Below are 15,128 nucleotides of genomic sequence, written 5' to 3'. Positions count from 1 at the left end.
AGGATCTAGATATGAGAAAGGACATGCAGGGTTTATCTTTCTGGGCCTAGGTGATATCTCCCAGGATAATATTTTCCAGTTACATCTCTTTTCCTGCACATTTTATTACTTCATTTTTCTTTACAGCTGAGTCAAATTCCACTGTATATATACTGCATTTTCATTGTTCATTCAGCATTTGGTGAACATCTAAGCTCATTCCATTTGCTAACTCCTGTGAATTCGGAGTTTCTTATGCCTGAAAATGTTGACATTGTCATTGCTATTCTTGACCTCACTTAGTTGGTTCCCAGAGCAGCAAGATGGACCCTTTGCATTGGCCTTTCTGGCTTCAAATATCTTGAAGACAGAGAAATAGGATTAAAGCAGCTGTTTTATATGAGTCAAGGTTTTTTAGATCTTTTCATCTTAACCAGAAAGTATGGTATGACACCAATGGGTCTCTGGTTGAATTCTCTTACATGGCTACATATTTCTGAAGTTCAAATACAAAATCTAACCACTCTTTTATAATTGGCTTTTGAGATAAAAGTATTTAAGTATTAAATGAGTATTTAAGACATTGACTTCCTCACCCTATTCTTTGCTATTTGTTTTTTGGGTTGTTTTGTTTCTGTTTTGAAACCCCAAATTTACTTTTGATTAGTAGTCAAATTCTATGGTTCTTTGGGGAAATCAAATCTGAAAAGGAAAATTAAGAGTTACAAATGCTCAGATGTATTGGGGAAATTGGTGTTGAGGTTTATTTGAGCATGGAATGGAATTCAGAACTCTGTGAAAGAAAGCTGGTATCTAGAGAGCTGATGTCACACAAATGTCCCGAACTGGAGAGATGTAAGAGCTAACAGTGGCAGTCCATTCAAGCAGGCCACACTTCTGAAAGTAAGTTCTTCAAACTTAATTCTCAGTAATCAGAGTTTTCTGTTTTAAATAACATTTTTAGTCTTTTGAAAATTTCACATGTCACATATGTATACAGTGTATCTCGATCATACACACCTGCCTCCTACCTTTCAGAAAGCTTCCTGACATCTCTTTCCAATTCTTGTATCATTTTTAAAATTTTTAATTTCTATAACCTACCAAGTCCGAGAAGTGCTGCCAATGTGCACGTGGGTGAGGTGCCGTCCACAATGGCATACACAAGTTCTTAGTGGTCATGTCCCAAAGCAAATGGTGTTGACCTCTCCCAACCGCCCCCAGTAGGCTGCATAGGGCTGAGGCCTCAGAAGGCCATTTCCATTATATGCTGACATTTTAATTGACTTGATTTCTTGTAGGCAATCACAGCTGCGATAAAGCCATGGCCACAAGACAGAACGACATAGCACTCCTCACCACACACTCTTTGGCTCCCCCTCTCTGCAGTGTTTCCTGGGCCCTAGTGTCAGAGGTCTAAGATTTATAACACATGCGTCATCTATGTCTCAGTACCCACAGTTGCATATTCTTAGCGCTTTGACCAGTTATGGTGTGAGCATCAACTATTGTCCACTGCATAAATGAAGCTTCTCTGACCAAAGCTGAGACCAACATTGACATAAATATTAAAAGGCAGTTTGACAACATGACCATGTAGTAAAATAGGAGTAGTGGGTTCCCTTCTACATCCCATGACCTCCCCTGCCAAGGTTTATGACTAGGATTAAATTACTAGACATGAATTTTCTCCTATGAAGCAGGCCTCAAATCAGTCAGAAAGTAATTTGTTACCCACCTCCCCCCATCCCATGCACCAAATATCACATGCACCAAACAGTCATGCCACTGCTGCCTCTTACATATATACTAGAGCACTGCCTGGCAGGTTAGTATCATAGGAACAGGGTCCAGCCTTGAGTAAGACCTTTGGTCGTTTTTTCCCCTAGCAGCCTGCCTTCTGGCTCTTTGAAAATGAGTCATCAGAAGAGTTTCCTGGTCAGTTTGAGATTGATTTCTCTGTCCTGGAACCAAAGTGTGCGGAGTCTTCAGCAGTAAGGTCTAACCATCTAGTTATGGTGGGCAACAAAGACCATTGACAATACCTTGTATTTTCTTGGGTGTTTCTGGATCCTCCCTAACCAGTAACTCTTATGAAGTTAGCCTATGGTTAGCATTGTTTCCAAAGGTTTATTTTGGTTGTCTAATAGTATTTTTACAAATGTCGGCTTTGAGCAATGAGAAGAATCAGAAAGTGGCAGGTAGGTTCTGGGTGGCCGGAAAGTCTGTTTCCCTGGTTCACTTTTCACCTGAGAGTGTCAGAGTTAAGTGTAAAGAACTTGATTATTCCAAATGAGAAATGTTGAAGACTCAGGTCTTAGAAGGACAGCGGCAACTTTCGATACTTGATCCATCCATCCCACCCCACCCCTGCCTCCCATAATACCCACTATTTACAAAATGGATTTTCAGGCTCTCTGAGTGTTGGAATTCTGCCAGTTGTCTCTCCTGTACAAGAGCTCCAAAGCTCACACTCAGGCTAGGGTTGGCTGTGACTCTGATACAAGCAGAATTTAGGAGGCCAGGGCAGGGGGGAAGGAGGCAACTGCTAGCTCCAGGGTGGGCACTTCTATTTATTGAGAGTCTATTTATTTCTGCTTGTCTGCCTTTTCCTCTGCCCATATTTCTATGTTGGTCTGTTCTTTTGCTTTCCTGCTCAGGGTTTTACATTTGAATCCCCTTTACCTGGACAATTTCCCTCCTATCCACCTTGGGCCAGGTAAGACCTCTTTGGAAAGAGTCCCTCCGGTTTCCATGTATTCTGTGTTTGAGGCCCATTTCCCCTGCACTGGAGCCTGCTAATGGCTGTGTGGGAGGGAGGCCGCATTCACTGCTTGTCTGCTCTTTTCTCTGCCCAGGTATGTTGAAACGTTTTGACTACCAAACAATAATCCTGATCGTCATCTGTGCTGGGATCCTGACAGCCTTGTTTGTATTGATAGGAGTTGTTCTCTGTCTTTACTCCAAAGTAGTCAAGGCACTGGATGCAGCTAGGTAAGAATGCGCCATACCCCTTTAATGGGCCCTCAGCTGGAGCAGGGTCATTTCTTACTACAGTGGCCTCTAGTAGGGGAAAGTCAAGGGCCACCGTCAGGTCTGAGAGGATGGGGACAGATGGGTACAGAAACTTCAGGGTTTTCCTTCTAGCTTGGAGCTTACGAGTCCACTATTCTCAGCTGGAGTGAGTGTGTGTGTGTGTGTGTGTGTGTGTGTGTGTGTGTGTGTGTGTGCACATGTGCATGCGGGTGTGTGCCAGCATTCCTTTCAGTCCCCAGGGAGTGTGTCTTCAGTATTTAACAGGACCCTGGCTGAGCCCCCTTTCCCTCTCTGGCTCTGTAGACTGGGGAATCCACAGAGGATGTCGTGGGGAGGAGCTGTCTCTACTCACACAGAGTGTGGCCATAACGACCTCTTCCCACTCACTGGGGAGCTCACATGTCCCCTCATCATTGTCAATGGCTGTGGGAAAAGTGAAGTGGGTCAAGAGAATAGAGACTCCACGGAGGACAGCTGACAGGGATGGAAGTCAGAGGAGAGACGTTTGAAGCTTGGGAGAGGCAGGCTGTCAGCAGTAATGGTGTCCCTTTCTCAGGACTTAGATCGTGGAGACCAGAGCTGAGCCCAGCAAACTCTGACAACTTCTTCATCAATCCGACATCCCAGGGGCCTGTAACAGGCACTGGGGTGCCAGCCATTCTCCCTTGCTTAAAGTGGCAACCTGGGTTCACATGCATAGCAACTGTAGGAGAGGAAAAGATAGGGAAGGAGCAGAGAGCTTCACCCCAAGGCTGGTGTCACATGTGTGATGGGCTTCAGCCCTGGACTTCCCATACAGCCCTCATGATGTAGAAGCTCACTGAAAAGGAAAATTCTAAACTCATTTTGTGTGTGTCTTTTAAGAATTGTAAAAGAAGCAGATGTTGCTGTGAGCTGCATTGATCCATGCAAGGTCACACATGAGAACATCATCCGGGTCAAGCCCATCCCTACGGAGTCTTGTCGTACCCTCCAGTGCTGTGATGCCTGTAATGTCTTTGCAGATGTTGGTGCCCTCCCACCTTGTATTTGTAGACTAAGTGAAGGACTCTAAAAGGGCAGTGGTGGATGAAAAGAAATCTTCATGATCAATATTTCAATTCCCTAGTGGAATATTTTCTTAATCAATCCACTTTCTATAGTGTTTATGTTGTCGTGTATCACCTACCATGATATTTATGTACTTTTGTATAAATGTACAATATTGAAAACAATGTCTGTCTCAATTATGTTTCTTAGTTATACTTCTGATACCAATACCCACTATGAGATTCGGGCAGGTGGGCATATAATACATTTTGGAAAAAGCAGGAAAATGAATAGAAAATATATGTGCCCCGTGCTTTATCAGCCCCAGAAGGAACAGGTAGGTTGACTTCAGGGCATGACTAGTTTTACTCGCAATTAGGTATGGAGATGGTTCTTCCTCCATCCAGCTTGTCATTTCACAACATGGTGTCACTCACTGGGAAATAGTGGGTACATCTTGGTGGGACATATCTCTATTTACACGGGCTGGAATTTAATGATGGGGTAATCTTTGTGGCGTCTAAAGAAAAGGAATGTGCAAAAAAAGGAAAAGGAATATGTAGCCTAATTATGCCTTATAATCCCACCTGGGAGGTGGAGGCAGGAGAATCCTAATTAAATCACTGCTTGGCCAATTACTTAAGTGTATTGCTAACTAGCTCTTATATGCAGAAATAACCCATCTCCATTATTTTATATTTTCCCATGAGGATCATGGCCAACCAACAAGATTTCAATGTGTCTGTCTCTGGTAGCAACTCTGTGGCTTCTCCTGAATCTGCCTATTTTCTCCCAGCATTCAATTTAGTATTCCGCACCTACCTCTTCTCTACTCTATCACAGGCCCAAGACAGCTTCTTTATTAAACAATGGTATTTGCAGCATACAGTGGGAAATCCCACAGCAATTGGGTGTGCAAGGTCACCACCAACTACCCTGAGTTTGAGCTGATCTGAGTTACAGTAGACACTTCTTCAGAAAAGAGAGAGTGTGTGTGCTAACAGGAGCAGGCAAACCTGTGACTCTCCCCACCGCTGACCACCCAGAGTCCACATCTGTTCAGAACCAGGTGTCCCCTTTAATCCCTTTTCACTGGCCAGTGCTGATTCTGTTGAAAAAATCAACTATACCATAAACCTGTAACCCAAGCCAGAAGCCCAGGTGCCTTCATCACGGCACAGGCAAGAGGGTGCACCTTCAGCACTTCTGTTCTGTCTATGAGGCCCCTGCAGCCCCTTCCTAGCACAGATGCCTCACCTGCAATCACCTTAGTAATTAGAATTTCCTCTCCTTAGCTAGGCCTGTGGGCACCATAGACATAGTTCATAGAAAGAGCTATTAACTAGTGATGGGCTGCAACCTACTTAGGGAATTAAAGAAGAAAGAACGGAACAGGAAATGGCAAGAGCAGCTGCCTCCTATGGATGGTCAAGATGAGGAGATGCAGCAAGGGACGCTGCTGCTCTTCAGAAACCATGCTTGCATGCCTGCCCCGCTGCAGCACCACCTCTGTACTAGGTGCCCTGGGGCACTGCCCCAAGATTCTCTCGGTGAACCAATCTGTCTCTCTTGATATTCCAGAACACTGCCTACATCCCTTATTTGGCTTTGATTCTTTGGTCTAACAGCAAGGTCCTCATGGATAGTGAAAAGTTGAGGACCTTCTAACCTCAGCCAGTGGGCAGCTGAGTACCTGATATGGGGAGACCTGCAGCAGCTTGTCCTCACCTGAGGGACTAGGTCTAGTTTGAGTATTAGACCGGACATGAGGCAGGTGGGACAAGGCAATTGGGGGATTTTCATCATAGGCAGCATGTCAGAGCACACACAGGGGTTTTAGAACTAATGGATTAAGCTTGAAATTCAACTTGGCCTTCACTCCAGGGAGCTCCATGACCTCTCCCAGTCACCCTTTACTTTACTTTAGAGTGGGACTTGTGTAAGGACCATCAGTGAGAGGAGATCTTCCTGGCCCACAGAAACCTGACTCATGGCAATGACACAAAGCAGGTCTCTCACCTACCTGGACCCGAGGTGTTCTTCCCCTCCCAGGGTGGCTACAAACACTTCTCACACACTGATACCTAGGGACAGGGGAGAGAGGAGATTCAAGTCATGAGAAGGATGAGTGATAGAGGCCAAACCCAGAATGGGCTGACTGTGCACAGATAGAGCCAAGTGTGGACAGTTCTTAATAATTAGAAGGATCCAAGTGCAGGTATCCCACTCACTACCCCACATAAACACTATGTCCCTGTCTCTTATGTGACTGCTTGTGTAGACAGAAATCCACAGAGCTGTGTAGGGATCTGGGGAGTTCCCAAACTCCTTGTAAAAACCTCTCCTCAATGCAAAGTTCACTCCTCAGCAAGGGTCACCATGCTGGGGCACAGTTGAGGACTATCCCCTCCCCAAATCACAGTTCAGGACCAATTGAGGACTGGACACCAGAATATCTGGAGAAACATAGAAGAGTGGAGGGGTACAGGAAGGTTTCATTCTTGGTGACCATGCCTCATTTGACCCTCAAGGGGTTTCTGGAGGATTCCTAGCGTCTTAGTTACTTTTCTATTGCTATGATATGATACCATCACCAAGGAAACTTATAGAAGAAGGATTTATTTGGGCTTATGGTTCCAGAGGGTGAGTCATAGCTGCAGGCAGGCAGTCAGACACGACAGTGAAGCAGTAGCTGAGACCTTGCTTCTGATCTGCAAGCATGAGGCAGAACGAGCTGACTGGGAATGGTGTGGGTGGAATTTTGATACCTCAAATCCCATTCCCATTGGCATACCTCTTTCAATATTGCAAGACCTTCTAACCCTTCCTAAACAATTCTAGCAAGTGGGGACCAAGAATTCAAATACACTAGCCTTGTGGGGACATTCTCATTTAAACTACCATACCTAGAACTGGGCATTCACTGTAAAGTTCCATCTGAAGTTAGAACAAGATTGAGGTTCTCCCTGCCCTACATGTCTGTCTCCATCAGACAGACTATTTCCTGGACTTTCCTCCATCTCCCTTGCCCTCTCCTTCACACACAGACTAGAGGAGTTCCTTTATACATGCACTTTTATCTAAAATATCTCAAGGTAGATCATAAGTGACCATTTTTATCATTTTATGTTTTCTTCTGTTTTTTCTTTGCAAGATGCCTTGTCTTTGCCCTAATCTGCATCTTTTCCCTCCCAAGATTTCCAAATTCTATCTAATTGCCCTGTTTTATCACCTGCAACACACTTGCCCCTATATGGATTTTTCATTTGCTATGTATTTCCCCCACTCAGAATGCAGGTTCCATGAGAATAAAATCTATGTGTCTTGTTCTCAGTTCTGCATTCCCAACTCCTAGAACATGGAACCATGTATGTGTTCTCAGTGACTGAGTGAGTGGCGAATGGGTGAATGGATGGGCAACCCCTTTCACACACACACACACACCCTTATCCTAGTCTCCTGATGGACACCGGGACTTCTGTCTCAGAGTTGCAAGCTCAGTGCCTGAGGGACTCTCATCCACCCACTTTATCTGCTTCAGAGGGACAGGGTCAGCATCCTTTCAGGGAGCCCTGACCTGCATTGTGCTACCCTCCCCATCCTCTGCTCCTCCCCATCCCTCAAGCCAGTGGTACCACCTCACTCATGATCTGCACAGATGGGGCCAAGGCCCAAGCACAGATCAAGGCCGGAGGAGCAGTGATGGAGCTGCTGAGCCCCGTGTACAATTGGGCTGCTGGCGCATAGCCCTTTGAGGAGTGACCTGAGAGAACGAGTGCATTATGGGAGACTGCTGGCCAGGATGCAGCCCCACAGCTGTGGCGTTCTCACCAGCATCACCGGTGGCATGGCCAAACTGACACGTTTCCCTAGGTGCCAGGAAGCTTAGGCAACTCAGAGAAATATAAAAGCCTGTGAGCCCTGAGGCATCCTGCAAAGATGGAGGTCACTGGAAGGCTGTTCATCTGGGCCGCTTTAGTTGTCTCCTGTGGGGCACAGCTGATGTCCTCGGTGACTGAAGATAAGAAATGGAACCAGATTCTTCAGCTCAAACACGGAAGACCTGCCTTTACCAGTGGGCCTCTTCCAAAACTTAGAAAGCTTTCCTATCTGCTGCTGCCCTGCGTAAAGAGAGTAACTCATCTTGGTGTTCTTGAGAAGATGTGTGTTAGTGGTCATTTCCTTAATGCCCATGTGGCTGTGTTCCCTGAAATAGACAGGGCACACCCAATTTCACTCTGTAACTTTACTTTTAGCAGCATGTCTTTTTTGTGTTATAATTATTGATTCTTTGGCAATTACCTATCATTCACTTAATCCTGGTACCTCCCAGTCCCTCCGTATACTCCCTTCACCCCTGCAGTGTATCCCTGCCCCAAACTAATTCAAAACAAAACAACCAAAAAACTCACCTTGCTCCTCCATCTTTTGAACACCTCTTCATGCATCCCACTGGTATCAGAAGTGGTGGTTGTCAGGCAGGATACCCTGTGTCCAGTCAGCCCCACCATGAAGTGTTCATTTCAATGAGTCATCGGTCTGGTTGAAGGCCTCTGGTTTCTGGTACAGCATCACCACTGGGCCCTCATCAAAACTCCTCTCAGATATCCTGTTGTTGCCTGAGTCATGGCGATTCTGCAGTCATCATCTGTAGGCCCCGCCAATTTGTGCACACCAGTAGACCAAAGATGGGCTATCTGTTAGGGTGGACTAACCAAATAGTTCAGAACAGGAGTTGAGCTGGTGGTTCTGAGTCATTGGTACCACTCCCCTCACTTGAGGAGCAGAGCCAACATTCCTAAGCCCATGCCCCTGGGGCCAGGTCTCCCATGCCCATGGTGCAGGGTGGGGCCATGCATCCTGAGTGCTGAGGTCAGCTCTCCCATGGGGGAAGGGGCAGGGGAAACACCAGCTGCGCTGTTATAGTGTCCAGCGAGAGGTAGGGTCATCTATCCTGGGGCCAGTGAGGGACAGGGCTGATTCAACACAGCCCTTGGATTTCAACATGCTTGGCTCCTATGACCCCCTGTGACATCATGAGTCATGGACTTCAGACCCTGGCTGCTGTTGGACCACAGACCCAGACACGCCCATTGCAGCAGCTTGGGTTCAGTCCCATGTGATGGTGCAGTTCACATATTAGCCTGGCCTCCATGGTAGCAAAGCCCTTGAATACCAACATGGCCACAGGTGGCAGCCAGACAGGTAGCATCAGCATTGCCTTCAGTGGTATCAGGAACCATTGACATCAACACAGACCTTGGCTGTTGTAGGACCACAGACCCAGACATGGCCTTCAGCAGCATCCCTGGTTCAGATGACACCATGGCCTGACTGACAGCACAGTCTTAGGATACCAATATGGACACAAGGTGCGGCCTAGATCCCGGGCACCTGTGTGGCCTTTGGTGGCACCATGGGTCATGGATATCACAGACCCCTACCTACTGTGGTAGGACCATGAACCCAGACATGGTCCCAGGCAGCAGTCCAGGCTTGGATGTCACTATGACCCCAGGTGGCAGGGTAGGCCAGTCAGATCAGCATGGTCCCCATGGCAGTGTGGTCTTTGGACACCAACATGGCCCCAAGTAGTGGCCCAGACCCTGGCATCAGTATTACCTTCAATGTTATCAGGAGTCACAAACATCAATTCAGACACTGGCTGCAGTAGGACCACAGACCCGGACATGGATTCTCAATGCAGCCCAGGCTCAGATGGCAATATGATGTAAGAGAGTCTTCTATCTATCTGTTGCTTTCATTGGTTAATTAATAAAACTACCTGGCCTGATAGGTCAGAACATAGGTAGGCGGGCAAGAGAGAATTGAATTCTGGGAGAAAGAAGCAGAGTCAGGCAGAGGCAGAGAGCCGCCCGCCATAAAGCTGCCAGGTCAGACATGCTGAATCTTTCCTGGTAAGCCACGACCTCGTGGTGACATACAGATTATATGTAAGAGTTAGCCAATAAGAGACGAGAGCTAATGGGCCTGGCAGTGTTTAAAAGAATACAGTTTCCATGTAATTATTTTGGGGTATAAGCTAGCCAGAGGGCGGTACACAGCCCGCTGCTCCTTTTACATCAATATGGCCACGAGTGCCAGCACAGGCCATCCAGATTATCACGGCCCCAATGGAAGCATGGCCCTTGGAGACCAACATGGACTCAGGTATTTGATCAGAACCCAGTCATCTATATGGCCTTTGGTGCTCACCAAAGCCCTGGCCATAAACACAGACCTTGGTTGCTGCAGGGGAATGGACCCTGACATGGTCCCTGATAGCAACCCAGGCCTGATGTCATTATGTTCCCAAGGTGGCAACACAGTCCCTGTAGACCAACATAGGCCTGGTGGTGTCACAGCCTATGGACACCACAATGGCCACAGGTAACACCCCAAACCCTGGGCATCCTTGTGCCCTTGGTGGCAACATGGGTCATAGACATCAACATAGACCTCTGCTGTTGAAGACCCATATATGGCTATAGGCAGCAGCCCAGACTGATATAGGTATGAATAATTTCATTGGTATGGATTTTAAGGTCAATTTTGTTATATGTATATATACTTCTGATCTTGATTGATGTATTGTGATTGTATAGTTCATTTAAAAATGCAATGTATAATTAAAAATATAGGTTGTTAATGGATAATCATCGATAATAGTTAAGCTTGTAGTAATGTTAGTTTGATTTTGTAGATGTGCATAGATATATTTCAGAGAGACATTCTTCATATCTTTCAAAGACTACAGAACATAGCATTTAATGTTTTAATAACTTAGGACAATGAGACAAGTCTGCTCCTGGCAGCACCAATCTACTTCAAGAGGAAGATGGGCATCGAAGAGGCTCCTTATGGAGTTGGTTAGCCATTTGAGCAAGAAACTGCTCTTGCCTGGACTGTTGTATAAACTGGACACAGAGAACCCACAGAGAGAGGACTGCTGAACTTGCCTAAAGGTGAGATGATCTTTCGAGGTTCTTGATTCATGAAAGAGTCTGCGAGACATTCTGCAGGACACAGCAGAGAGTGACTGAACTGCCTTTGAAATTTCCTGCTTCATGAAAATGTCTCTGGATATTATGGGCCTGAAGGCCGAAGATGGGTGCGCCAACGATACAGAGGAACTTTGGGTGACTGTCCAGGCAGCGAGATGTCGATGTCATTTCTAGAGTTTTGGAAGTTGCTTACTTCTTGTTTACTTAGGTAATATTATATCCTTCTGGAGTCTTTGATGGAGTTGAAGAATGGATAGTCATAGTTATAGTTTTCCATTATTATGATAAAGATATAGTTATAAATATTGTGACTGTAATTCTTGCTTGATAACCATTTTTGTTATATGTAATTTTATTATGTTAAAATGAAAGCCTTTCTTTTTTTGTTTAAACAGAAAAGGGGGAAATGATGGAGGAGGGTTATCTGTCTATTGTGTTATTTTCATTGATCAATAAAGAGACTGCCTTGGCCCTTTGATAGGACAGAAAATTAGGTAGGTGGAGAAAACAGAACAGAATGCTGGGAAGAGGGCAATGGGACGGAAGCCATGGAGCCAGCCACCAGGTCAGACATGCTGAATCTTTTCCGGTAAGCCACTACCTCATGGTGCTACACAGATTATTAGAAATGGGTTAATATCAAGATATGAGAGTTAGTCAGTAACTAACTCTCTAGAGATAATGGGCCAGGCAGTGCTTAAATGAATACAATTTGTGTGTTGTTATTTCTGGGACTAAGCTAGCCATGCGGGAGCCGGGTGAGGCAAAAAGCAGGCCTGCCCGCAGCCCCTCACTACACCAGACACAGATGTTACCCTGGTCCTGGGTGACAAGAAGAACACCACCATCAGCCCATTCCTCTCAGCCTTCACTTCTTTAGAACTGCCTCTTATCACAGCACATGGACCATTCCACTTCCGTTTCTCTCTGAATTGACCACCATATACCTGCTCATCATATCAGCACCCACAAGGTGCCTGACAGACATGTGGATATTTCAGGTCACTAGAACCATCAAAGACCCCAGAAGGATGTAAGATTACCTAACAACAGAGACATATGACTGCCTGGACAGTCACCTAAAGTTTCTCTGCAACACTGGGACAACCATCTTTGGTCTACGGGCCTAGAATATCTGGCAGATTTCTTTGTGAAGTTGGAAAGTTGAAGGACTGTCCTGCCTTGTATTGGCAAACTCTGTCAGTTGCTTTCCTTTGTGTCCAGAAGAACATCTGGCAGAGTCTTCTGTGAAGCATGAATGTTGAGGGACTGTCCTGCCTTGTCTTGAAAGTTTAGCAGTCTTCTTCCCATGTCCCACTTGTCCAGTCTGTACCGCACACTGTCAACAGTCAAGGCAAGAGCTGTTCTTGTCCAAATGGTTAGCGTTGCCACATTGAAATCAAACTCCTTATGGAGTTTCTTTGATGACCATTATCATTTTATGAAGTAGATTGGTGCTGCCAGGAGAAGACATATCTCACTGTCATGGAAAGTCCTATATTAAGAAAACATTTTAAGAGCCATCTTCTAAGGGTCTTTGAAGTGTCTGAAACTATCCACCTCACTAAAATATGCCCGTCTAACCTTGAAGACATACCTACCTAATGTGACTACAAGTTTGATTATTATAGATTAACTACTAACCTCATTTCTTAATTACACATTGCGTTTTGAAACGAGCAGCATAAGCACAATAGCCCAAATAAGAGTAGAAACACAAATACAGTATAATAAAATAAAGTTACACGTATATCAATATGCCAAATTTCTTGTCAATGCAAGATATCTAGACTAATAGTTGTCTTTTTATCCTATTATTTCTTTTTTTTTAATTTATTAGATTTTTTTAAAATACCAATCCAAATTCTCACTTCCTCCCCTCCTCCCATTCCCTCCACATACCCTCCCACCCCACCTACCTCTAATTCTAAGAGAGGGTAAGGCACTTTGCTTTGTGGAGGTCCAAGGCCTTCCCTACTACATCTAGGATGAGCAAGATATCCATCCAAAGAGAACAGGATCCAGGCTCCGCAAACGACCTCGTTTTTAAGGCGCATGTTCGAAGGAGCCAGTGCGGAAGTCAGAGGCGGCTACGACCTGCAGCAGACCTGACGTGAGGTGCAGGAGTTCGGGGGGCCTTCAGGAGGCAGCCAGTTGGCTTCCTAGGCCTGTGCTCTGGGGAGGACGCATAACCACTTCCGCCAATAGGTTCGAGGCAAGCCCGCATGCGCCCAACCGCTGGCAACGGAGCTCTCGCGAGAGCCGTACCCCAGCAGAGTGGCCTGTGCTGGAGTCGCGCGATGGACGAGGACCCGGTGGTAGCGCTGCAGCTGCAGCAGGAGTGGGACACTTGGCGCGGGGCGTCGTGGGAACCCGTGTGGTGGGTAGACGCGTCCTGGGAGCTGGTGAGCCCCACCCTGGACCTGCAGGCGCTCTTCTTGCAGTTTAAGGACCGCTTCTTCTGGAGGCACCTGGAGGCCGTGGACGTGAAGTGAAGTGTGCGCATGACACTGTGTGCTGGGATTTGCACCTGTGAAGGAAGAGGAGGAATGTGCTCCATCCGTTTCAGTGAACCCCTTCTAAAACTGAGACCCAGAAAGGACCTTGTAGAGACTCTTTTGCACGAAATGATACACGCCTACTTATTTGTCACTAATAATGATAAAGACGGGGGAACGACATGGCTCAGAGTTCCGTGAACACATGCAACGAATCAACCAACTGACGGGCACCAACATAACCGTCTACCGTGCTTTCCATGACGAGGTGGATGAGCATCGTGGTCACTGGTGACTCTGCAATGGACCCTGCTGCACAAACAGCCCTACTATGGCTATGTGAAGCGTGCCACCAACAGGGCACTCTCTGCCCATGACTACTGGTGGGCTGACCACCAGAAACCTTGTGGAGGCACTTAGAGAAAAATCAAGGAGCCAGAGAACAATTCAAAGAAAGGCAGAGGAAAGACAAAAGCAGGCAAGCAGCCAGCGTTGGCAGTGGAGAACAAAGGCACGCTGTGCAGAAGGGAGAGCCCAGGCGCTCGTCCCACTCAGCGGCAAAGGGTATGTTCTTGGAGACACAAGCACTTGCCCTTTACCTGGAAGTTGAGCAGCTCATACGTGGTTAATGAAGCCAAAGGTCTCTCAAGTCAAGACCATTCAGCAAGTGGCCTGAGATTCGATTCCAACGCTCAAGTGAAATGTGAGCAGAATGGTTTCCTGAGTAAAAACCCTCATCTGGTCTCCCCTGGCCCCACTGCCAGTCATCAGAGTGTCCTGAGCAGCTACTTCCCCAGAGTCTCTGTTGCCAACCAAAAGGCTTTCAGAAATGTGAATGGATCCCCAGTTAAGAGTGGGACCATTGGGGACTGCACCAAGCATTCAGCCTCATCCCGTTCTCAGAGAAAGGTTCCACCTTCCAGGGCATCCCCGAGAAAGGCCTCCAAAGCCTTGGCCTCAGCATCAGCAACTGTGGCGTCTGCGACTGTGAAGTCAGCAACCATCCCCAAGAGGAGAGTGGGTCTTGAGACCAGTTCCCGAACAAGCGGCCCCGGTTAGAGGACAGGACTGCTTTGGCTAGTATCATCCAGGAGCGGACACAGAGTGGTGGTGGTGATCCTCACAATAGCTCACCGCCCACGGCCGCCAGCACAGTTGGGAATTCAAGCAGCTCATGCACTCAGCGAGGAATGGTCAACTGTCCAGTCTGTCAGAGTGCAGTTTTGGAGTCACAGACTAATGAGCACTTGGATCGCTGCCTGGAAGGTAACAAAACCAAACTCTGACCTGGAAGAGTCTGGAATGGAGTGGGTCCCATGCCATCTGTTGGCTTATGGTGGTGAAGGCCTGTGGGTTACAGTTTGACTCATTACACCAGCAGTGTTCTAGTTTACGTACACATAGAGAGTGATTGTAGTCTGCATCTCCATCCAGGTATGTCTGGTGCTATGTCCCTGCAGTCCTATGTGGTTCCTATGACTCTGTAGGAAGCTGAGACGGGAGCATTGCTTAAGCCCTTGACCCTGGCTAATGTAGGGGGCCACTGTCTCAGGATGCGTCAAAGTGCTGTGCTCACCCATGC

The 15,128-nt window shown here is 46.7% G+C and overlaps 1 protein-coding gene and 1 pseudogene across 2 annotated transcripts; both read left to right on the top strand.

Annotated features, from left to right (window-relative positions):
- The first annotated feature begins 768 nt into the window (after window positions 1–768).
- LOC148121467 (protein FAM24B-like) lies at window positions 769–4,229 on the top strand. Of its 2 annotated transcripts, XM_087908367.1 has the most exons (4): window positions 808–882; window positions 2,640–2,698; window positions 2,838–2,973; window positions 3,880–4,229. In XM_087908367.1, the coding sequence occupies exons 3-4, from the start codon at window positions 2,840–2,842 to the stop codon at window positions 4,067–4,069; spliced, it is 324 nt and encodes a 107-aa protein (XP_087764493.1). In that variant the 5' UTR covers window positions 808–882; window positions 2,640–2,698; window positions 2,838–2,839; the 3' UTR covers window positions 4,070–4,229. The 2 variants fall into 2 exon arrangements, with proteins under 2 accessions (XP_087764492.1, XP_087764493.1); XM_087908366.1 differs by lacking the exon at window positions 2,640–2,698 and having other exon boundaries at window positions 769–882.
- Window positions 4,230–13,348: 9,119 nt separating this feature from the next.
- LOC148121466 (DNA-dependent metalloprotease SPRTN pseudogene) lies at window positions 13,349–14,812 on the top strand (annotated as a pseudogene).
- The last annotated feature ends 316 nt before the right edge of the window (window positions 14,813–15,128 follow it).

This window comes from Myodes glareolus, chromosome 7, assembly GCF_982192425.1.
Source record: "Myodes glareolus chromosome 7, mMyoGla1.1, whole genome shotgun sequence".
Lineage (NCBI taxonomy): Eukaryota > Metazoa > Chordata > Mammalia > Rodentia > Cricetidae > Myodes > Myodes glareolus.
Note: the sequence above shows the minus strand (reverse complement) of the source record. Positions and strands in the feature narration are given on the sequence as shown.